Source organism: Sorex fumeus, unplaced genomic scaffold (assembly GCF_029834395.1).
Source record: "Sorex fumeus unplaced genomic scaffold, SorFum_2.1 ptg000130l, whole genome shotgun sequence".
NCBI classification, from domain to species: Eukaryota; Metazoa; Chordata; class Mammalia; order Eulipotyphla; family Soricidae; genus Sorex; species Sorex fumeus.
In genome coordinates, this window is record NW_026606187.1 from 5,920,339 (window position 1) to 5,945,133 (window position 24,795).

The 24,795-nt window shown below is 55.6% G+C and overlaps 1 protein-coding gene across 1 annotated transcript in view; it reads right to left on the bottom strand.

Annotated features, from left to right (window-relative positions):
* Positions 1-10,824: 10,824 nt before the first annotated feature.
* Positions 10,825-24,795, bottom strand: part of USP31 (ubiquitin specific peptidase 31) — a 61,270-nt gene continuing 47,299 nt past the window's right edge. Inside the window, exons 12-16 of the mRNA XM_056138773.1 lie at positions 23,038-23,157; positions 21,730-21,955; positions 15,906-16,064; positions 13,538-13,690; positions 10,825-12,383 (exon numbers count right to left, since the gene is read on the bottom strand). Coding sequence (XP_055994748.1) covers positions 10,840-12,383; positions 13,538-13,690; positions 15,906-16,064; positions 21,730-21,955; positions 23,038-23,157 — 2,202 coding nt within the window. The 3' untranslated portion in view covers positions 10,825-10,839. The remainder of the gene's footprint in view (positions 12,384-13,537; positions 13,691-15,905; positions 16,065-21,729; positions 21,956-23,037; positions 23,158-24,795) is intronic.

Sequence of the window (24,795 nt, forward strand, 5' to 3'; positions counted from 1 at the left end):
ACGTCACGGGTAGCTTGCCAGGCTTTGCCGTGCAGGCGAGATACTCTCAGTAGGTTGCCGGGCTCTCCGAGAGGGGCGGAGGAATCGAACCTGGCTCGGCCGGGCTGGCTGCGCGCAAGGCAAACGCCCTACCACTGTGCTATCACTCCAGCCCACCACTAGAATAGGCTAGGAAAATAAAAACACTAAAGTAATACTTCAGGTAGACGGGAAAATGGCCGTAGAGAGAAACACTGACATGCAGGAAGAACGAGAGACAATGTGAATACCACAAAATTGAACATGCTGCTATCATCAAAGCTATGTCATATGCATTTGATATTACTTTCCCTTCTGTAACTACATACAATGTAACTCACAGATAACATTTTACTATATGTACACACAAAGGAATGTACAGATGCATGTATGCATATATACACAGAGTTAAAATGCCCTGCATTAGCAAATGAGGCAGGGGAATAGAATCGGAGCTTCTTAGGGCCCAGGAAGGGTAACATTTACTCTTTTTCCCTTCCGTTCTTTGGTGCCAGGAACTGAACCCAGGGCTCCACACATACAACACAAGTGCTCTAGTCACTGAACTACATCTCCAGCCCTTCCTTCTGTTCTCATCAATCAAGAAGATACGCTGAAATCCCCAGGACTCCCTCCCCATTAACCCTGTCTGCAAACGAACCGCAAGGGTCGGGACTGGGGCTCCGTGAGGGAAAACAACCCAGCTAACACACACGGAAAGCTAGACTTGGTAAGTGCTTAATTGGTCGGAAAGGAAAGTCGGAAGAGAAAAAAGAAACACGAAGCAGCCGGCCTCCATGTCAGAGCAGCAGTCAGATCGCAAAGTCAAATGCATGCGTAATTACGCTCAATGTAAATAAACCAGCTGCCCCAATTAAGCTCCCAACTCCCCAGAGAAATGGAGAAGAGAAACGGAGAAGAGAAACGGAGAAATGGTCTCGGCAGGAGCAGCCTGCTGGAGCCAGAGCCGAGCCCGGCACGCCCTCAGCCTGCCGCTCCCCAGCTCCTCTCCTCTCTGCCCCCAACACAGTTCCAGGTCAGCCCCCTCTGCCCAGGCCGCCCCCAGGTCCCTGCACCCGCTGTTGCCATGGAGACCAGGTGAAGGCACAGACTGCCCGGATGAAACATCCCCTCTAGGTTCCCAGTCAGTCACTCCAGGACAAGCGACACAGACCACTCACAGAGGATCTCTCTCGATGAGGCCTCTGAGGGGTCTCCCCACCCTCCCCTTCCCACCCCTCCCCTTCCCTCCTCTCCAACCCTGGAACCAGCTTGACTGCTCTGCACCCCAGGAGAGTTCTAGAGAGCAGCAGCTGTCTTCCTGCCTGGGACCTGGGTTCTAGGCTCCGGTAGCCCCTTGCCATCCCCACGCCCTGTGCATTCTCTGAGCACCAGTTCTGACCTGGCCCCCATGTTCTGCAGTTCATGTACCCCCCACCACTACCACCAACACCCTCCCCCTCTGCGCTGCAGCTTCTAGGTAGAAAGTTGAAACCAGGCTGGTGGCAGGTTACCCAGGAGCTGAGACGGGGCAAAGCAGGCCGATGCCCCTACACCCCTGTCAGCTGCCTGGGTGGAAGCTGAAGCCAGGGGGCAGGAAAGAAGGGGAGGGAGTGTGAGAGTGGGGGATCAAGGGTCGGAGGATGGTCAGGAAGGGCTTGCAGAGATGATCTCGGAGTCAAGCGTGTGGGCAGTGGCTGGAGCGATAGTACAGCAGGCAGGACGTTTGCCTTGCACGTGGCCGACCCAGGTTCGATTCCCAGCATCCCATAGGGTCCCCTGAGCACCGCCAGGAGTAATTCCTGAGTACAGAGCCAGGAGTAACCCCTGTGCATCACCGGATGTGACCCCAAAAAAGCAAAAAAACAAAAAACAAAAAAAAACGAGATGTGGGCAGCGACGGGAGCAACAGGACAGTGGGGAATACGTTTGCCTTGCATGGAGCAGCCCGGGTAGATCCCCGGCACTCCATCTGGTGCCCTGAGCCCAGAGCCAGGAGGAAGCCCTAAGCATGGCCAGGTGTGGCCCCCAAATAAAAACAAATTAAAAAGACGTGTGGCCAGGAAGGGTGCGACCAGGGGGCGTCTCAGAGCCAGATCCCCAGGAAGTCCTCCAGCAGTGGGGCAGTGGGGCCTGAGGGAAGGACGCGAGTGACAGGTGTGTCCTGAGCAGCTCAAGGTGTATCCGACAGCCTGATTCCACACGATCAGCCACACCCTGGCATTCACACATGCATGCCAAGTGGGCTTCAGTTCCGGACAAACAGGGTCTTCCCTGTCCCACTCTGGGGCACCGTCTCGGGCCTGCACCGCACCACGTCCCTGGCTTCCCTTCCTCGTGCAAAGGTGTTGAATCCAAGGCCATCCCCACATCTTGAGAACCAGACTGGTAGCCTGTGGGCCTCTGGAATCTTCCAGAAGCTAGTGGCTGGCCACGGCACTGGGGTCTCATGCACACCATCTTCCACGTCCCCAGAAAACGGGCGGCTATAAATCTGGTCAGCGCCCATCCCACCTGAGGGCACCGAGGACGGCCGTGTGTGGCTGCAGGTCCCCAGCGGGCCATCTGCCTGTGGTAAACATTTGGCAGGGGTGCGAGACACACATGAAGGCCAGACAGAGTCGATACAAACCACCAGAGAATGCTTTTCATTATTTAGGGTTTTTTTTTCGGCAGGGGCGTGTCACAGCCGGCAATGCTCAGGGGTTACCCCTGGCTCTGCACTCAGGAAACTCTCCTGGAGTTGCTCGGGCACCAATGCCAGGGATCAAGCCCAGGTTGGCCACGGGTGAGGCAAATGCTGTCTCCTCTTCTGTACTATTGCTCCAGTCCCTGCCAGCGAATTTTTTTAAAATTTTATTTACTTATTTTGCTTTTTTGGTCACACCCAGCGATGCTCAGGTGCTACTCCTGGCTCTGCACTCAGAAATCACTCCTGGCAGTGCTCGGGGAGTCCTATGAGATGCCAGGGATCTCAAACCCAGGTCGGCCTCGAGCAGGGCAAACGGCCTCCCCGCTGTACTATCACTCTGGATCCTCGCCAGGGAATTCTTGACGTTGCCACAGCCCCACCAGAGGTGAAAGCTGTGTGGGGCTGCCGGAATCACAAACACACAAAAAATGGAAAAGCTAAGCCCGGGCCTGGGAGGGGAAGTTCCATTCACCAGCTGTGGGCCGGAGGGCCAGAGTCTTTCCTGGGCACCCAGGAGAGGGCACGTCAGAACAGGGGGACTCATGCTACCTGCTCCCTTCCCAGGATGCCGGCACTGAATCAGTCTTAAAAGCTCCAAGGGAAAAGGCAAAGTGGCCCGTCTCTGGCTTCGAGTAGCTGTAGGAGAAAAGCGTCCTCCCGGGCGGGCAGACACGGAAGTCCCGTCCTTTGCAGTGAGGGGGATCTGTAAGTGCCGTCGCCCGGGGTTTGTGGCACGTGGGTCCCTCCGCCCTGGGTGAGGAAGAATCTCTGTCACCACTCCTGATGCTTTAGGTCTGGCCTGTGACAGGGAGTCACGCGTGGGTTAGGGGTGTCTGCTCTGCACCCACAGCCCCGTATTCAGGGGAGGCTGAGGGCGTGCACGCCGGGAGCTGACAGTTGGTAATTTGGTCTCTGGTGCCACCCAGTGGTCCTTGTATGATATGACACCCCTCAATAGGAAGCCCTGTCCAGCACCTGGAGAAGAGAGGTCAGACCAGGGTGGGTTTAAACATGCCAAAGTAAAAATAGGGGGCAAAAGGGAGGAGAGAGGGCTACAAAGAATGGCTCCTTCCACAGAAGAAACAGCACTGACTACGAAATGCACACTGGGACCAAGTCAGAATCTGAATTTTTGTTTTGGGGCCACACCCAGCGATACTCAGGGCTTATTCCAGACTCTGCACTCGGGGGTCACTCCCGGAAGGCTCGGACAACAAAGAGGGTGCTGGGGATCAATCCTGGGATGACTGCAAGCGTCCTCCTCGCTGTACTGTCACTATGGCCCAGACAATGAGACCTTGGACAGCTCATAGTCCCACGCAAATTGCTTTTTTTTTTTCTTTTTGGGTCTCACTGGCATGCTCAGGGGTTAAGTCCTGGCTCTGCACTCAGGAATTACTCCTGGCGGTGCTCAGGGGACCATATGGGATGCCAGAGATTGAACCCAGGTCGGCTTCATGCAAGGCAAGTGCCTTACCCACTGTACTATCGCGCCAGCCCAGCAAATTGCTTCTTGAAGAGTTGAGGCCAATGTTTAGTTGTGGAAAGTTCACATTGCTTGACTGCAAATTAAATAAAGATGTGATTTTTTTGTTCTGAAAAGTCAGCAACTGTATCTCTCACTGCTTTTTTTACAGGTGGGGGTAGGTGGGATGGTAGGGCTATACCAGATAGTGCCCAGGGGTTACTCCTGACTCTACTCAGGGATCACTCCTGTAGGGCTTAGAGCAGTGCTGGGCATAGAACCCAGATCTGCCACCGAGAAGACAAGCAGCCTACCCGCTGTACTAAACTCCAGTCCCTTTCTCTCTCTCTCTCTCTCTCTCTCTCTCTCTCTCTCTCTCTCTCTCTCTCTCTCTCTCTCTCTCTCTCTCACACACACACACACACAATACAGGCTGGTAAGAGGAAGAAGGAGAAGCATGTCTTGAAGAGGGCAGCAAGTAATAAATTTATTATATTTAGTTACATTTTCCACTTTTCTCTTAATTCCAACGGTAGACTATAATAATCAGCTGCTGTTCCAGAAATAAAATGTTCTCAACATAAAAATATAAATTCTGCTTCGTAAAAGTGCATACACCTGGAATAATAAAACATACAAATAAATAACCAAAAAGTCTGTGACGCGCCTCATGCACTTGTTCTGAAACCATTTGACCCCCTTTCCTTCCAGCCCCTGGAGACATCCTGGTCTCACCGCACAAAGGAAAGAGAACGCGAGACCAGAGCAGGCAGTGTGAGCAAGGCCCGAGCACTTGGGGGACAGCGGCGGGACGGGCAGCTTTCAAGACGCTTCTAAGACGACAGAAATTCCAGTGTGAAACCTGAGGTTTCCAGCAAGCGGTTGTTTTTGTCACGAGCCTCAAATCCCCTTCTGAACCACCAGTGAGGCAGCGTTGGCAAACCTCCAGCAAACCTCCTGGGATCAGCCGATGGACATCCCAACGCTCCAGCCTCAGAAGCGCTGTGACCCCCCTTCCCGAACAGGTGCCCCCACGCGCACCCCTCCCCACGACTGAAACCCAGACCGAGGATAGCACCTAGAAAGTTCATATTGCATTTTCACGGCCACGGGTGGCCATGGCCGGGGTGGCCCCACCCAGAGCATTTCCGACTCAGATTCTTCCAACCCTGCTCGGCTTCTCCGTGTAGGCCTGACGCCACCCTGGGAGCATGGCGACAGGCTGTTCTGTCCACGTGCTCTTGGACAGTGGGGCAGAACAAGCCGCCCCGGGTGACCAGTGTCTGCCAACGCTCTGGGTCTCACTGAAGTTTTTCAATGACATGATAAAATACTGTTACCCAAAACAATCAGAAACAAAGAAACACACACACACACACACACACACACACACACACACATACATACACACACAAAAAAACAAAACCCACAACTCCCAACTGAATTGCTCCCATTCATGCTAACACGAAACCACAAAGGGTGTGAGCGAAGAACGAGGTCACGAGGCTGTTCTCCCGTGCCCGGGCTCCTGGCATCGCTGCCCCCCAGGGCGAGATCCCCAGTGGCAGCTGGGGAACACAGAGGCAAGGAGACCACCTCCCCACCAGCCCGTGGGGCCCTCCCTGAGCTCCCCTCTGGCAGGTGTTGGGCCAGTCCCCACGACACAGAACTCCCAAGAGAGTGGGACCCCGATCCCAGAGGTTGACATGGGTGTTTCCCCATGGGGGAGGGGGTCATTCCCTGCTCGCTCCCCCATCGCAGAGGACCGGGGTGCCCCTGAGCACTTGGGAGACAAGAATTCTGGCCACAGTGCTCAACCAAGTCGGAGGTGCTCCAGAAGGCCCGGCCACCCCAGGAAGTCACCCTTGCCCAGACTGGACCAGAAGCCGAGGAGTAGAGCCCGGAAGTTTCTGGAACTTCTCCTGATGTGCCTGGAGCACTCACTCAGCAGAGGATGAACAGAATATAAAAAACAAAATAAAGTGTGGGGGCGAGCGGATGTGTGAGACCTGGAGTCCCCCTCAAATGGGCCTCTGGGTCCCCCGGGCCCCCCAAACAGGAAACGCCCGCCTTAAAGGAACATGGGGCAGATGTACGAGCCAGCCACTACTGCTACCCCCAAGCCCACCGCTGAGTCTCCCCACAGAGGCTGGAAGGCTCCCGAGACTTCCCAAACAGCGCGATCGCTACAAAAGCATCTTAAAATCGTGAGCACTAATTAGAAGCCACATTCTTGTCTTGTGACCACGATAGAACCCCTAGGAGATATAAAAAATTAAAATCTATAGAAAATGGCAGGTTATTTTTAGAACAAAATACTTTAAGAAAGTCTTCAGGCTAAATACAGTATATAAACCCGTGTGCCCCCCACATAATTCATTCCACTCCTGCTCGAAAAAATACCTATTGTACATACACTCCTGCCACAAAGGGGGGAGGGGGGAACTGACAGAGAAACATGTGCCAGGCAAAACAAGAAAGCACAGTCATGTTTTTCTACAGATGATTAAGCCACATTTTAAAAATTACAAGTTCAAAAATAGAGCTCCGTAATAGAAGTAGCTTTTTTTTTTTAAGAAAAACTTGCATTTAGTGTCGTCTATCTCTTTTATCAGTTGCTTGCATAGGTAGTGAGCATGCTTTCTGGGTTAGAGAGAGGCCATGCAAAAAATTGCTTTCATAACTTGGCAGGGAGGAAAAAAAATCTGGTCACGCTCAAAATGCAGCTGCAAAAACAATACTTTGGGGGTTGATCAGAAGGCAGAAGGAGACATCGGGTATTTACTGAAAGTTTAGGATTTCCCCCCAAAAATATGTGGCCCGGTTTGGCTATACAACACCCATGAAGAAATGAAAACCAGCCTGCGGAGGACCTGCCACATTTTTGCGTTTGCGTCTGAGGCAGGCCCAAGGCAGCCGCAAACGCAGCCCTGCATGGCCCCCGACACAAAGGGCAGCATGCGTCACAATTCAACTGTGCTTAGGATTTGCAGACGATCTCAAAAATCCAACCCAGAAAGACGAGTTTCGTTTTGTTTGTTTTTAACCCAGGAACAACAACCACTTACATGAAGATAAAAAGAAGTTCTACTGTGTAGCCAAGTGTCAGAACGGAAGGTCAGGTCGGAAATCCAGCTCCTTTGGAAACGTTTATTTGAAATGGATGAATGTTGCTCGGGGCTCCTCTCCGCTCCCTCTCCCTGGAAGGCTGCTGCCGTCTCCATCAGTCTCCATCACACGTGGCTCTTTCCCACCCCCACCCCCCGTACTTCTGTTAGCGGGATGGCAATTCCCCTCTCATCCCTCCCCCAGGTCGCCACCTCCAACTCTGCAGAAAGCCTGTTCCAGTGCCGTGATCTCATCGTGGATTCCTAGCCCCCATGCAGTGAGCAAGACGGCCCTGTCCGGGAAAGTGGGTGTGAGAGCGAGATGTCTCCAAAGATGAAGAAGGGCACTTTTGGTTTCCAGGACTGACGCACTCGGAGAGAGCCGCAGGCCTTAGCCCATCCACCAGCATCCGGGAGCTGGCGCTCCTTGGAATGGCCGCGGCCTCCCGGGTCCCTTAGCGATTCTCCCAGGGGGCTCTGTGTGGATGTAGCAGACTCCGAGAGCAGGTGACGGGTCCAGAGTAGCAGCCTCCACTCAGCCTCGCAGGATGGAGGGAGGGGTGGCAGAACGTTCACCCATGTGGGGTGCATGGAGGCGGACCCCCACCCCACCCCATCCAGGGCTCACGTCCCCAGGGCCAGGGCAGCACTGCTGGGGGGGAGGGGGGTGATGAGGCTTTGGGGGGGCAGGGGACATGGTCTCCGGGAGAACAGGAGCTTACAGTTTCTTTGTGCTTCCACCGCCTGAGAGGCGAGGTGTCGGGCTGTCTTGGGGAATGAGACCGAATGTTCCCAAGGAAAGAAAGGGGTCAAGAACAGGACATACGTCACTGGTGCAACACGACTGCTCTAAGGACTGCTTCGGTCAATTCCAGAAACCCAAGCCTTGCTTGCCTCCTCTTAGCAGACAAACGGACGGACAGACAGATGGTCACAAGGACAAACGGCCTTCACCAAAGGCCAGCAGGAGAGTCTCGAGAACACACACCACGTTTCTGGCTCAACCAGAGAACGGACTTGACCCGGGTAACCATTTCCCCCTCAGGTGCTTGGTACTTCCACTGCGGGGCATACCGCCGCTTCCTCAGCTCAGCACTAACGCGATGTGGAGCGGCTGGGGACAAAGGAAGGACTTGGTGTGTTTTCCCAGGCACAGAACAGAAACGTCCCAAGGTCGGTGACAAGGCTCGCAGTGCGGCCTGATTATTTCTTCATCCCATTTACACATGAAACAAGGAATGGATCCCCTACACAGGCAGCTTACAGATACTGGAACTTGATTTCTAGATCCCGTGGGAAATGGACAGGATCGGTGAGAGTTGATTTTTAAAAACACCAGACATAATGGGGGAGGGGGTGGAACCATTCCTGGAGGACTCGTGAATTAAAGAAAAAATTAACCACTGCAGAAAGAAAATCAAACTAGTTTCTACCAATGATTAACTGACCACAGGGTCCCCTGCCCCTCACAATGGTCCTGTGACCCTTTGTATAGTCAAATTACAATTCTAAAGATGGCTCCTGAGAGATTTCAAATGAGATACACCTATTAAAGAAAAAGAAGTAGTCCAACTCAAATGTTCACTTCCTGATATTGATATTCCCATAACCCAGTACCACTCCCCCCCCCACCCCCCACCCCCCAGGAAATAAAAGTGACACAAGAAAACTAGCAGTGGCTAAACACTGACAGGGCCCTTAGAAGTCACTGTGCCAGCCCAGCAGAGGGGCGGGGTCACTGCTTTGGGCCACCAGAGGCTGGAGAGGGGACGAGGACAGACACCCAGCGATGTGAGCACCGATCCGAATGCCAGGGGCCGGCGGCTCAGGGTCCACGAGTTCTACAGAGCACTGCAGGAACGTTGGCAAGACTGAGAAGTTAAGTCTCCAATGTTGCAAGGGTCGAAAATTCCAGCTACCCTCAACATAAACGGTCTCCAGGCTTGCTAGTTACCTGCTAACGCTCCAATTAGCAGCAAAATTAAATTAAGTAACTACACTACTGAAAACATTTCCCCACAGGAAGGGAGGGAGATGGGAAGAAGGATGAAAGACCGGAGGGAGGGAGGGAAGGAGGGAGGAAGGGAGGGAGGGAGGGAGCAGGCAGGGAGGGGGGGGAGGGCAGGCGAGGCGGAAGGGGGTGCCAGGCAGTGCAGAATTCAGAGCAGTGCGCGTTCCAGTTACTCCCCAGCCAGCAACACTGCCAAGGGAGAGGACAAATGGATTTGTGCACCAAGAATTCAGGAAGGACTTGCAGTCTATGATCAAAAAAAAGTCATTATTTACAAACATACAAACTTAACATGCTGTTATTTCATGGCAAAGTGACAAATGCTACCCTAAGACAATCAGGACTGTCCTGACATCCAAAAGAAAAGAAAAAAAGGGAGGGGGGAAAGAACCAAGAAAGGAAACGAAACACTTAAAACGTGTTGGGACACCTGCAACAAGCTCAGAAAACGACGGGACTTCTCTGTGAGGTTTGTGGGGACGCCCCTGCTCTCCACCCCCAGGCCCGGTTCTTTCTCCCGTGATGCAGTTGCAGGAGCAGCTCCAGGGGGAGCGTGCGCACCCGGGGTGCCCGGTGAGTTCGGGGTCAGAGAGTCGCTGCTCGGAGGGAGGGTCGCGGCAGGGTCCCCCAAGGCCCAGCAGCCTTGGAGGGGGGGTGCCCCATGCCCCTCCTCTTCGGATTACACCTTGCAAGCTCCCCACGGCGCTGCCTACCAGACGGAGAGGCGGACTTGACCGCTTAGAGTCGGGTCCTGCCCCGAGGAATCTTCCGGGGGTGCCCCCCCCGTGCCTCCCCGGTCAGGTTAGGAGCCACGCCTGCCCTCACGATGGGTCAGCTCCTGAGCTCTCCAACCTGCCACCCGGGGAAGGCAGCTTAGGGGACGCGCCTCTCCGGAGACTGAGAAGGGTCTTGAAAGACTCGGACCGCCCAGGAATGCCAGGAGTGGGGGGAGGCGGGAGTGGCTCACGGCCCCCACCGCCCGCCCCACTCCCCTGACCCACACCCCCCGCCCGAGACTAGCTGAGTAGATATACCTGAGAAACGTTAGTGTGAAAATATTGCCCTTTACAAAGACTGGTAGGAGGGGCCAAAGTGCAGAAAGCAGAGTTTTTCCCTCGGTTTTTCACGTCGAGCGGCCACAGGTGTCGGGGGCTCCTGCCAGCGGGGGAGGCGCTGCCGCGTGGGGCGGGGACGCACCGAGTGGGTGCGCTTCACCGGGTCCCCCAGCCCCCGCGTCGGCAGGAGGCCTCGGGGAGTGCGGGACAGACCCTGCTCGGGGCCCTCCTGCCCGGGGTGCGCCGCCCGCAGGGGCTCCCGTCCACTGGGCCGTGGTGCTCTCGCCGATGGCTGTGATTTTGGTTCAGAGACGGAATAAGGCCACACTTGGACCAACCTGCACTCAGACTCCGCGCGCCCCCCTGCGCGCACACAGACTCGGGCACGCGACCCCGAGAGAATACAAAAGCGGGGAGCGGGGGGCGGGGGTGCGGGGCTCTAAATAAATAAACCAGCGTCTTCACGGAGCAAGTCCCGGGCCGCGGGGGGCTCACTGAGGTTTCTGAGAGGAGGACCGTGCAGAGGGTGGCATGCTCTTCGAAGACACCTTGGCGGCCGGCTTCTCGGCCGCCACCGCCCCCGGCCGGGCGCCGGGAGCCGAGGGCGCACCCGCCTCCAGCGGGGAAGACCTGGACCTGCGGCTGGACAGCAGGGAGTGTCTGCTGGGCGTGGGGTCCTTGGGGGCGGGCTGCTCCCTCCCGCCGGCGTGCGGGGGCTGGGAGGCGGGGGCCGGGGACCCCCGCTCGGCCTTGTCCTCCCCGGCGCCCTTGCCCGCCTTCCTGGACAGCAGGGCCGTCTTGCCCAGGTCGGTGGAGCGGCGCGTCTCCTTCTGCCGCAGGGCCGACTTGAAGAAGGACAGCCCCTTGTCCTCGGACTTGCTGTCCCGCTTGAGGCCCGCGCGCGTGCCGGTGCCGGGGGAGCGCAGGCTGGCCATGGAGCTGCTGCGCACGTGCCGGCCGTCGGGGCGGCCCTCGCCGGCGCGCGCCTGGCTCCCGCGGGGCGAGCCGGGCTTGGAGCCGGGCGGAAGGCTGCCCCGCTCGGAGGCCAGGCTCTGGCGGGAGCCCTCCCGGCTCAGGGTCCGCTCGGAGGCCCGGCCCTTGCCCGGCGGAAAGGGGCCCCTGGGCGCCGGGCCAGCGCCCTTTCTGGCCGCGGAGGCGGACGGCGCGTGCGCCAGGGACGACGCGGACCTGGGCTTCTGTGGGGACGGGGAGGACGCGGGGTCCGGGGTTCTGGCGGAGGGCTCCTTGCGGGGGTGGGCGGCGGCGGGAGCTGGGTGCCGGCCCCCGGCCTCCTTCCTGGAGGCGGCGTCGGCTCTGCTCCGGGGGCGGGAGGGCTTCAGGGAGGCCTTCACGGGGACCGGCGAGGACGGGGAGGTGCTGGAGAGGGACGAGTCCTGGCTGGCCAGCACTGGCCGCCCCTTGCGCAAGCTTCTCTCGGGCTCCGACGCCCGCTTGGCGCCGGGGGACCTCTTGGCGGTGCTCTCGGGCTTCTTGGCCGGGGGGGTCGCCTCTTTGACCGGAGAGCTGTCCACGGAGTCGCTCTGATCCACATAGGCGATCTGGTTGTTGTTGTCAAAGGGGTCCGAGTCAGCGGGTGAGCAGCCCCCCGGGGCTGGGTTCCCGCTAGGCGCATCCAGGGCGCCGGGGTGCCCCGGGCGCGGGCCCGCCTCGTCCTTGAACACGCCGTCCATGACCGCCAGCGGGGCCCGGCCCCCCGCCCGTGGCTCCCGCCGCCCATGGCTCTCGCCCGCGTCCTGGAAGCTGCTGGAAAGGTTCCTCAGGCTCCCGAAGCAAGAGATGGAGACCTTGTCGTCGGCCGCCTCCCCGATCTTCTCCAGGGTGGAGGCGGACGTGTGCAGCGGTGAGTCCCCAGGGAAGCGTGATGGGGAATTGGAACGCATCTGCAGCTTGGCCGACAGGGACCAGGATGGCCGGATGCAGCTCTCGGGGACGGCCAGGGGACTGGTGACCGACGACCTGGACGACAGGCTCTGACGCTGAACACTTCTCACAAAGGGCCGAGTGGAGAAGCCACCTGGACACAGCAGAGAGAACCGTGTTATGCTGGTCCCACGTGAGGGCGAAGGCAGGACAAGAAGGGGGTGGGGCCCAGAGGCCAGCAGGCGTGACTGCAGGGCCTCTCCGTGGGACATCAGGGCGAGTTACATGCCCACCCCCAGCACCACCCGGGAGCCCACCCTCACATGGATGGAGCCATGGAAACAACGCAAGAGACAACACTCTGCTGCTGAGCAGCCCACAACTCCCACGGAAAAGTCTGCAGAAAATCAAAACGTTTTCAGAATGTTCTAGACCGGGTTTAGAAGCGTCTGCAGCAAGTATTCCAAAAAGGCTCGTGGAAAACAGTCGGTGGCGTTCTCTACAGAATGCACGGTGTTCCTGAAATCCCAGCCCAGATGCCAAGAGGGGCTCAGTGGGTACCACCCAGCCCCGCAGGGGGCTTGGAACTCACCAACTTCCCTGCTTGAAGCGGGAGGCCCAGTTGTGCAGTCTGGGCTGCACAAGCCAGGGCCTGGGGCGGCTTCACACAGAACGCCGGGAGCAGGCAGGCGGGCACCGGGATGCCCACAGCAGGGCTGGCACTGCTCTCTGGCGGCCCTCGTCCATCCGAGAAGCAGCCCCAGGCGCCCTGCAGCCCAGAGCAGCTCTCCCAGAGGCTGAGGCGGGGCTCACGTTCCTCCTGTCCCTTCGGCCACTCCTCCTCACCCTCCAGCTGCCTTACCCCATCAAAGACCAGAGAAATGGGGCTGTGCACCCCCGGGTTCAGCTGGGACAAGGTCAGTGCATGGGGCTGGGGCTTCCTCAGAACCTCAGAACCTGGCGTTTCGCAGCCCCTAATGCAGAGGCAGTGGGGTGCCCACAGGGGAGAGAAGGGAGCACGCCAGGGAAAAGGGTGTGCGGGAGGGGCCGCACTGAGAGCTGGGAGACATCCCCCGGCCGGGCCGGCCCAGCAAACTCCTCACCAGCTGCCCCGCGCTGGCCACAACCTCACAACTGTGTCCTTTTCAGCCCCGCAATTGGAAAGGGAAAGGAGGCGTCCTGATGACCATGCCTAGAGCCCAGCACGCAGCCTGGTCTTGGGATGGGGAAAGCCCCTGCTGGGGGGAACGTCCTGGACACACCCGCTGCTGCCTGGGACCCACCCTCAGAGCACCCAAGGGTACACACCGTCATCTTCGCTCCTCTCCCCCGTCATCTCCACCGACTCGGAGAGCGAGGCCAGGGAGGTGCGCCGGGACGAGGCGGCAGAGGTCACGCTAGCCTGCTTGCTGCCCGGGAGCCGGCTCACCCAGTGCTCACACAGGGAGGAGCTCGTGGAGCCTGCAGAGAGGGGAGCGGGCGCTGGAGTGAGGCCAGACCGGAACCCGCGCCCCCAGCCCCGCCCCACACCTGCTATCCACACCCACCCTCCCATGGGCCCACGCCACGCCAGGTCAGGGCGGGTACCGCAGTTTCCATGTCCCGACGCCAAATACAAGTCCGAAGCCAGAGCAACAGAGGTGACTCCGGGCCACAAGCTCACTCACACACTCACTGGGGGTGCCTCCATGCCACAAGGCATTCTGACACACACACACGCACACACACACACACACAGCACTGCTCCTCTTCTTGGGCGGCTCTTCTTAGACACAGACAGACAGACAGACAGACAGACAAACACACACACACACACACACACTGCTCCTCTTCCAGGGCAGCTCTTAAGACACACACACAGATACACAAAGATACACACACACGCACACACACACACACACTGCTCTACACACAGATACACACACACGCACACACACACACTGCTCCTCTTCCAGGGCAGCTCTTAAGACACACACACAGATACACAAAGACACACACACGCACACACACACACACACTGCTCTACACACAGATACACACACGCACACACACACACTGCTCCTCTTCCAGGGCGGCTCTTCTCTTAAGACACACACAGATACACACAGATACACACAGATACTCAGATACATACACACACACACACACACACACACACACACACACACACTGCTCCTCTTCCAGGGCAGCTCTTCTCTTAAGACACACACACAGATACACACACACACACACACACACACACGCTCTGCTCCTTTTCCCTGAGGTCTGACGGCGTGAAGCGGCGGTCAAGGCTCAAGGCGGCCTCAAACAGTGGGATTCCTCGGCAGGGTGGGACACCAGAGGACCATGAGCTGCCAGGGATGGAACCAGCCCGAAGTGAGATTCCACGTGTGTGACAGGGATCAAAGGCAGGTCCTGCAGATAAGCGGCCCCTAGGGAGCTCTGTCCAGGAGGGGCCCCTCCGGGCCTAGCTGGGCTCTGGGAAGCAGCGAGGCAAGGTAGGAGGGCTGGAGGGTCCACTTAGGGAGGCTGGAGGACCCACCTTAGGTAAGAGGGCTGGAGGACCCACTTAGGGAGGCTGGAGGACCCACCTTAGGGGAGCTCCAGGCAGAGGCCGCCCACTCCAGGCTGGGCTGCGGCTCCCAGGAGTGACTCCGCAAGGTGCTGCCAAATAGCCCCCTTGCAGACTCCGAGGGGAGCAGGGGTGAATACCGCCTTCGCTGGCCGGGGAGACAAGACAGCAGCCAAGGGGCCAGGCTAGACCTGTACCCCACCCAGGTTCAAGCTCCAGGCACCTCGTGGTTCTCCAGGCTCGCCGGGAGCGACTCCAGAGACCCCCAGCACTACTGGGGTGATTCTGGCAGGGGCATCGTGGCATCGCTGAACCCAGGTGATGAGAACTGCTGGTGGGGTCCAAAACTTCCTGGACTGCGAGGCCCAAAGGCAGGGAAAAACACCCCAATCTAATCCCAGGTTACCAAAAGTTGGCCCTGAGAAGCACGCACGTCCTTGTCTGGCACATGTGGCTCTCCCCACCAAGGATGGACACCAGCTCTAACATTTCCCACACACAGCAGACCCCCTGTCGTCCCCCCACAGCACGTTTCTTTTTTTTGCTTTTTGGGTCACACCTGGTGATGCACAGGAGTTACTCGTGGCTCATGCACTCAGGAATTACTCCTGGCAGTGCTTGGGGGACCATATGGGATGCTGGGAATCGAACCAGGTCAGTCGCATGCAAGGCATATGCCCTACCCACTGTGTTATCACTCCAGCCCCCCCCAAAGCATGTCTTTACCCTTTAGGGAAGACATCGAGGAGCGAACTCCCACCCGGAAGGGGAGGGGCTCACTCCACCCAAGCCACAGCTGCGCTCCCCAGGGACACGCTCGGGTCAGCCCACCAAATGTGGCAGCCCAATCTCCATCCTGTGTCCATACCCCACACCCCTGCACCCACTGCACTCACTCGTCCATTCCGTCCGTGGGCAACCAGCACACGCAGCCTCACACTTGCACACCCCTGCCCCCCACTTCCCAATTTCCCTGACCGCAGCAAACTCTGACTCCTGGAGAGAAGACAAAGGTGGGGATTGATCAGATCCAACTACCCGGCATCCCCAGCCATCCCTCACAGCCGCTGGCCCCGGAGCTCCCCAGAGCAGAGTGGCCCTTACCCGCCACGGAGCTGTTGGCCGACCAGGACGGGATTGCCGTGCGCCGCTGGTAAAAGAGGATGTATGCTGTCTGCGTGCACACCTCATCCTCCGAGAGCTGCTGCACGTCGCTGTCATCGAAGCAGTACCACAGCCCGTCCACTGAGTTTTTGCAGTAGGCTGTGGGGGTGGGGGTGGGGGGGGACAGAGTGAGTGGCGGGCACTCGGCCAGCTGCCCCTGCCCATCAAGACACCACCACGCATGCTCCCAGGACTAAGCCAGGAGCTTAAGGGGCGTGTAGTAAGACGAAGGGGGGGGGGGGGGTCTGGGGGAAGGAGGAAGGGTCTGGCTTCCAAAAGACACGGGCACAGTGTTTCAGGAAATTCTCAACTAGCTCTGATGGATGAAATGCAAGTTAACCTTAGGAAGCACAGCTAGCCCATCTACTCGGGGGGCAGGGAATGGGAGGGTCTCAACTGGGTGTGATGTGAGCCCGTGGGCAGCTGGCCAGGACTGGAAACATTTCTGATCCTCAGCGTGATGAGGGGACACAGACTCCAGGCATGCACGGGAGAGCCCCCATCCCGGTGATCCTGCCACCTAACAGTGCTGTGTTCAGAAACCCTGGCTGAAGCATGTCCCAACGCATCTGGCAGACAGGAAATCACAGAACCAGAAAACAATGGTTTCCACACCAGTGGCAGCCAGGATCGGTGTGCACATGTGTGGCCAAGCATCTGATTTAATCCTGGGATTGCATCTATCATGATCCCTGTCTCACAGGGGCTCAGAGAGATGAAGCGGCTGGCCCAGGGTCAGTGTTTTGAAGGGCAAGGCCTGGCTCCATTCAGGCTGCTCGAGACCCGGCATGTGCACTGCCCCTGGGAAGCCCCCCAGGAAGGCCCCTGGACACTGAGAACATAGTGAAGGCTGAGAGGGAAAGAGCGCCTTGAGCACAGACAAGAATCTGTGCCAGAGGCCACCAGCCCTGTGGGACAAGATAAACTGAACCCAGGACAGCACAGTCTTATCGTCCTTTCTAGAAACACTCCCTTACAGAGGGCAGACAACATCAGAGCCCTTCGCTGACTGCTGGAACAGACTCTGGATGACCAGAGGGGCAGGGAACATGAGGCGAGAGATCCCGAGAACACAGTGCCACTCACTCTTGTCAGGATGGAGACCCAAGACATAAAAAGCAGACAGAGGCACTACTAAGAAAGAAAATTTCAGGGGCTGGAGCGATAGCACAGGGGGTAGGGCATTTGCCTTGCACGCGGCCGACCCAGGTTTGATTCCCAGCATCCCATATGGTCCCCTGAGCTCTGCAAGGGGTAATTCCTGAGTGCAAAACCAGGAGTAACCCCTGTGCACCACCAGGTGTGACCCAAAAAGGAAAAAAAAAATTCCCTGATGTCCACAGACACAAAAATCCTCAACATCTTAGCACACCAAAAACAAAATCCTATTAAAAAAAAAAAAAAACAACACCATAACCAGGTGAGACACATTCCTGGAATGCCCGGGTAGTTTAACATATACAAATCAAGTCTACCACATAAATACATGGAAAGACTAAAATCATATAATCATATCCATCAGTGAAGAGGAAACTACTGACAAGATGCAAAATCAGGGGGCTGGAGTGATAGTACAGTGGGTAGAGCATTTGCCTTGCTTGTGGCAGACCCGGGTTTGATCCCCAGCGTCCCATATGGTCCCCTGAGCACCACCAGGAGTAATTCCTGAGTGCAGAGCCAGGAGTAACCCCTGAGTATCACTGGGAGTGACCCAAAAAGAAAAAGAAAAACAGATGCAAAATCACTCATGATAAAAACCCTCAACAAAACAGGAGTGCAAAGAACCTTTCTCAGGACAGTCAAAACCATCTATAACAAGCCCTCGGAGAGTTTCATTGTTGGCGAGGACCTGAAAGTACTCCCTCTAAGATTAGTCCCAGGCAAGGATGTACACAGTCTCCACTTCTATTTAGTACAATATTAGAAGTCCTTGCTACAGCAATCAGACTAGGAAAAAAAAAAATGAAAGGAGTTCAAATTGGGAAAGAAGTCAAATTATCACTAACTTCGGATGTCACGAAAATATATATGGAAGAGCCTAAGGAGTCCACTAAAAGCTCCTAGAAACAATGAATACAGCAAAGTGGCCAGCTGCAAAGCCAAACACAAAATCTTGTTGTACTCCTATATGCAAACAATGAATCTGAAGAGAAAGCAACCCAAGAGTCTATCCCATTCAAAATAGTGTACACAATCATCAAGCATCTAGGAATCAACTTAACAAAAAGAGGCAGGAGTTAACATTATGAAAATTTTATGTCACTTAAGACAAAGAGAAGGCCTTAGGAAATGGAAAAATATTCCATGTTCCTGGAATTCACAATATCAAAGTGACTGTCTTTCCTAAATTATATAAACAGGTTCAACGTATCCCTATCCAAATTCAGATGGCATTCGTCAAGGACTTAGAACCATCAGTAATTGTTTGGTACCATAAAACACCCCAAATTGCCAAAGCTATGTTGAGAAACAGGAAAGTGAGAGGTACTGCACTACCTAACTTCAAACTACATCGTAAAGCTATAGTGATCAAAACAGCACAGCACTGGAATAAGGGCAGACTCTCTGATCAAGGGGTTAGAACTGAGTACCCAAAGGCAACCCCAAAGATCTATGGTTAACTAATTTTCAACAAAGGAGTTGGGTGCATTGAAGTGAAGACATCTCTTCAACAAATGGCACTGGGAAAACTGGGTAACCAGACGTTAAAAAAAATAAAGCTAGATCCATATCTCATACCTTACACAAAAGTCAATTCAAAGTGGATCAAAGACTGAGATCAGACCAGAATCCCTAAGGTACACTCTGGAAAATATAGGCAGAATACTTCATGACTCAGACCTTGGTGTTTTCAATGGTATGATTCCATTCACAAAGGCAACTGAATAAAATATATAAAAATGAGACTATATTAAATCAAAGAGTTTCTGCATGGTAAAAGAAACATGGGCTGGGGTTGGAGAGACAGTAGGGTGGATAGGACATTTGCCTTGCACGCAACTGACTGGGGTTCAATCGCCAGCATTCCATACAGTCCCCTGAGCACCGCCAAGAGTTAATCTAACTGAGCGCAGAGCCAGGAAGCCTTGAGCATTGCCCAGTGTGGTCAAAACAAAAAACTATCACTATCACTACCCTCCCGTTGTTCATCGATTTGCTCGAGCGGGCCCAGTAACATTGTGAAACTTGTTACTGTGTTTGACATATCGAATACTTCTTGGGTAGTTTGCCAGGCTTTGCCGTGCGGGCGAGATACTCTCAGTAGCTTGCCAGGATCTCCAAGAGGGGCGGAGGAATCGAACTCGGCTCGGCCATGTTGGCTGTGTGCAAGGCCCTACCTGTTGTGCTATCACTCCAAAAACAAAAAACAAAAAATAAAGACCAGATAAAAGGAGGAAAAGACACATAAGCTAAAAGTATGGGATATCCAACTTAATGGGAGAAAATATTCGCATCCAACACACCAACTACAGGGTTGATAACCACACTACATAAAGTACTCACTGAGTTCAACAATAATCAAAACCCTATCAAAAAATGGAGAGAGAAAATGAGCAGAAACTTCTGAAGAAGACAAAAGCTAAGAGACACAAGAAGAAGTGCCCATCATCTCTTACAATCAGGGAAATGCAAATCAAGATGACAATGAGACGCCATCTCACACAGTAAGAATGACACACATCCAAAAAACTGAGAACAATCTATGTTGGTGGGGATGTAGGAACTCTCAACCCACTGCTGGTAGGAATACATCTCATTCAACCTGGTATGGAGATTTCTCAAAAAAGTAAGAACTGAGCTGCCATACGACCCAGCGAGTCAACTTCTGGGTATCTAGCCCAGGACAGAAAAATGTCCATTCACAAGGGCACGTGTACACCATTATTCATTGCAGCACAACACCTGAGCTATGGAATCTGCAAGGCGTCCAACGGCAGAAGGGTGGATTTTGAAGGCACGGGGTGAACACAATGCAGCTGCAAAAATACTGAGCTCATGCATTTCACTGCAACTAGTATGGAACTGAACCAGAGACTATTTATGTGAAGTAAGAAAAAGGACAAACACAGCATAACCTCACGTATCTGTGGTACCCAGAATAACAAGTCCAGAGAGTACAAGGTTATTAAAGAGGATACACCTAGAGCATCCGTGACCCTACAGTACAGGAAGAAGGACAAGAAAGGAGAGAAACCACGGATGGAAGTAATAAGAGGCAGGTGGGATAGACAAGGGCAGGGGTCTGGGGTGGTGGAGCGGTGAAGTATATGAGTGTGTCGAAAGCACAGCAACAACACAGAGAGGAGGCACCCAAACTACAACCACCACACTTAAAAATGTGCCTGTCAGAGAGGCCTCTGTGCATGTGTATGTGTGTGTGTTTGTGTTAGAGGGAAACTGACATGGGAGGCAGGATCAGCACTAGACACCAAACACCTGAAACTCAACTATGTATGACTTTGTAAATCACAGCACCTTAAGAAAAAAAATTTAAATAGAAATAAAATAAAATAAAAAATAGTCACTGAAGTTAAAAAAAAACAGGAAAGAAAACCTAAGTTGACTGTGTTGGGGGTGTGGAGATGGGTCGCTGGGACATTAGTGAAGGGAAGGGGACACTGGGGGTGGGTGTGATATCGGGACAATGCACACATGAAAGTGTGGTTAACAGTACATTAATCACAGATCCTCAATAAAGATGGGGGCGTGCATCAAGGAGACCCCAGCAGCCCGGGATCTTGCTGATGGGAGGCAGTCCATGGACCTGCTCGGAGGAAGCCTACAGAAACCAAGCTGGTGCCATTCACCGGAAGACGAGACAAGCAACCAACACCCAGACACCCGCTCCCAAACTGAAGTCCGAGCAAGAAGGCACACAATCCACGGGTCTCTCCAATAACCACGAACATCCTCAAGACGGGCAGAAGAGGTAAGCATGCAGAAAGTGACAGGCAAAGACTAAAGTGGAGGACAGGAGAGACAGCAGAGCCTCTGAAAGAGGCACTTTTACAAATGAAAAGGCCAAGTTAACCTTTATACAAAAAAGAAAAGCCCTTCAGTTACTTAGAGGTTCCTTCTCTACCCCAGCTGCCTTTTCCCCCAGCACATGAGAACCGCTTCCAAGCCAGGATGGGAGATGCGTGCTGAAAGTAGACTATGGACCAAACATGATGGCCACTTGGTACAAGCTTGGTACAATATTGCAAACATTAACACCCCAAAGGAGAAAGAGATAAGAGGGAATGTGCCTGCCACAGAGGCAGGGTGTGGGGAGCGGTAGGTGGGGGTGGTGGGAGAGATACTGGGAACATTGATGGTGGAGAATGGGCACTGGTGAAAGGATGGGTACTCAAACATTGTATGACTGAAACGTAATCATAAAAGTTTGCAAGTCTAAGTGTATCTCACAGTGATTCATTAAAATAAATTTTTTTAAGAAAAAGCGCTTTCCAGTCACACTTTGGAGGTGCACTGAAAAAGCGACTCCTTTTCCCAGAGTGGGGAGCAGGCCCTGAAATATAGGGGGTGCAGGAAGTGGGCAAAGAATGCAGCATAAACCACCCCCCACCCCAGTTCGACAACCACACAGTGACCTGAGGCAGGAAAAGGGGGAGGGGGGGCCAGAATTCTCCATTCTCCACTCCTGGCCAGAGGCGCAGGGGTAAGGCCCACCCTGGCAGCCGGCCGGGCGGAGGAAGGAAGCGCCTAGCAGCCTGCCCCTAGCACGGCAGTCAGCACACACGCGGCCCCGCGCGCTGCAGACCTGTGTAGTGCCCCCCTTGCATGGTGCCGTGGTGATTGCACACAGCATACAGGTCATAGACGCAGTCCTCGGGGTCCCTGCCGAGGCCGTAGGGCCGTCTCCACGGAGACCAGTGTGAGGGCAGGCTCCAGCTGCTCTGGCTCCTCTTGACCACGTGAGGGGTCATGTCCAGGCCGGTCAGGGGGAACTTGACCATGTTCTGGAGTTTCAGTCGCCGGTCTCCTTCCTGCCGCGAGAAGACAAACGACGAGGACATTTTCATGCTAGCCGATGGCCCATCTGAGTAAGGTGGGGCCCCCTCGGCTAGAGTGGCTGGTGTTGCCTTAACGCAAGTGCCCAAGACACTGACTCAAGGGCGGGAACCACCTGCAGGAACGGGCCTTCACGTCCCGTCCCTGCACCGGGACCCGGTGAGGGAGGAACTGTCGGAGTCTCGCCGTTCCCCTTCTTTCCCCCAGCTGAGTACACACAGACGAAGACAGCACACAGCCCTGGCCCGGAGCACAAAGCCCTCACTGAGCCGCTTCTGGCCCGGCCCCGGCCACCAAGCCCATCACAAGGTTTCTGTTTGGGGGCCACACCCGGCGAAGCTCAGGGGTGACCCCTGGCTGGCCGCAGACACCACCGCACAGCTGCCGGCACACACCACGAGTTGCAGGTGACAGTGACAGCACTGCCTGCGCAAACACTGCCGTGACTCCAGGCCCTTCACAGCTCCAGAGCCACTGGGGCGGGCTGGGGCCCCACAGAAGCCTGTCCCCGGGCACTGCCCACCCACTCCCCCTAACCCCGACTCCCGGGTCTACACAGACACCTGCACACACCTGCACGCGGAGCCCAGGGGGAGCCCGGGGGCTCTCACTGGCCCACCTGACACCAGGGCTGCAAGGGACAGCGCTGGCCCTCGTGTCAGGCCGGGAAGCCACAGCCTTTCCAGAAGCATGACTGGAAGGAGTTTGTCTTTGTATTTCCGACTCAGCTATCCCCCTCCACACCCAACACAACACACCTCAAGGGACGTCACCCCCCCCCCCCCCAAAGTCCTAATTTCCCTTCCCGGTTCCCAAGCACACACACCAACATCTGAAGGCATTTTCCTACCACAGCAAATCCCAAGAACCAAGTCCAGCTTCTGGGCTAAGAACTGAAACATGGAGGGGCCAAAAGGCCCCAGGAAGCGCAAGGACAAGACCTCACTGGGCACACGGGGCAGAGGTAGACGGGCCCTGACACGGGAGACTCGTCCAGCCAGCAGGGTCCCCCCCCAGCGCACCCACCGCCACGCCATTCCCCCCAGGGCATCCTGACCTGTCGGAAGCGCTTCAGGTGGATGATGAGTACATCGGGCAGCGTCCAGAGGCTCAGGGTGATGCTGCCCTGCTGCAGTTGCTTGCAGTGTGGGCAGCGCCAGGCGTCATCCGGGGCGAGCTGAAACACGGGCATGCTTCCGCTCAGCGTCACTCAGGCTAAGACCTCAGTTTCCCGAGGCAGGAGGTCCCACGCGGAGCTCCCGAGGCCTCGGCCCACTCCCAGCAGGACTCGCCCACCAGGCTGGCAGGCCCGGGCCAGGGCCGAGAACCCAGGGCAGCGGAGACACTGGTGCTGGGGGCCTCTGGAGCTCCAGCCCGTGGTGCTCAGGACAGCCACCTGGTGCTGGGGACTGAATCCTGGCCCACTGGCATGGGAGGCCTGTTCCCAGAGGCCAGCGGACATGGCATGGCAGAAGCCCACAGAAAGACACGGTGACAGGCTGGAGAGATAGCACAGCGGGTAGGGCGTTTGCCTTGCCCACGGCCAACCCGGGTTCGATTCCCAGCATCCCATAGGGTCCCCCGAGCACCACCAGGAGTAATTCCTGAGTGCAGAGCCAGGAGTAACCCCTGTGCATCGCCGGGTGTGACCCAAAAAGAAGGAAAAAAAAAAAAGACACAGTGAGAGCGGCTCCCGGCAGGGGCTGACACCCACATGCCCAGAAAGGAACAAGGAGAGGCACAATGCACGCAGAAAAGCAGCTACCGCATGACCCCTCTGCCTCTCCTGGGGGGTCACTCGCCAGCACCCCCAGAGCCAGCACATGGAGGTTCCCCCAAATCCTCAAACCTTCCCATCTTCTTCCTGCTCCCTGCCTCTGCCGAGGACACTATTCTCCCCCCGACCCCCGCTGCCCCTCCCTCCTCTCAGGTCTATCACCACCTCACCCCAATACGGTACAGGCGCTAAGCCATCGGGAAAGATGGGACATGAACGGTCCCCTCCAGCCACAGAATGGCATTATTCCCTGAACACAAGTGAGCGGTTAAAACTATGACCCTACACGTCAGTTGATTCAGAATGAAGTGGCCTCCAGAAATCTGAAACTGAAGAGGTGCCAGGTGAGGCCACAGGTCAGAGACAGAGCAAAGGATTCACATACAAGAGGTGCTGGGTCACACACAAACTCGCACGCAAGCTCAGGGTTTCCTCCTGGCACCACACACATACACACATGCTCAGGGCTTCTTCCTCCTGGCACACACACACGCGCGCACGCACACACGCTCTCCGGGCTTCCTCCTGGCTCAGTGCTTAGGGACTTCTCCTGGCGGGGCACTAAGAACCATGTAGTGATGAGGATCAAACCCGGCTCTGCTGCATGGAAGGCAAAAGCCTTCACCCTTGCACTATCTCTCCAGACCCAACTGGAGAAATCTCAAGCCACACAGGACTGGAAGCCAGAACTTACTCATCTATCTGCTCAATTATATCCTAGGTCCTACTGCCTGCTGCCGCGTGTGAAGCAGATGGCCTGAGAGAATTTCTGTATCGGCAGCACTGTGCAGGCAAGAACCACAAATCATGCACAGGGCGGTTACCCAAAACCTGCCTAACGCAACTGAGACACTGATTCTTCATTGATTTTCATTAAGTCCAAGGGTTTCTAGGACCTAGACCCTTAGCACCAATACCTGGCAATCACTGTTCTAGCTACTAAGAGAAATTATTAAAATTTTCTAATTAGAAGAGTCCCGTTAACTGTTAGAAATAATTAACCATGGAGCTTGAGAGCTAGTATAGTAGGGAGGACGC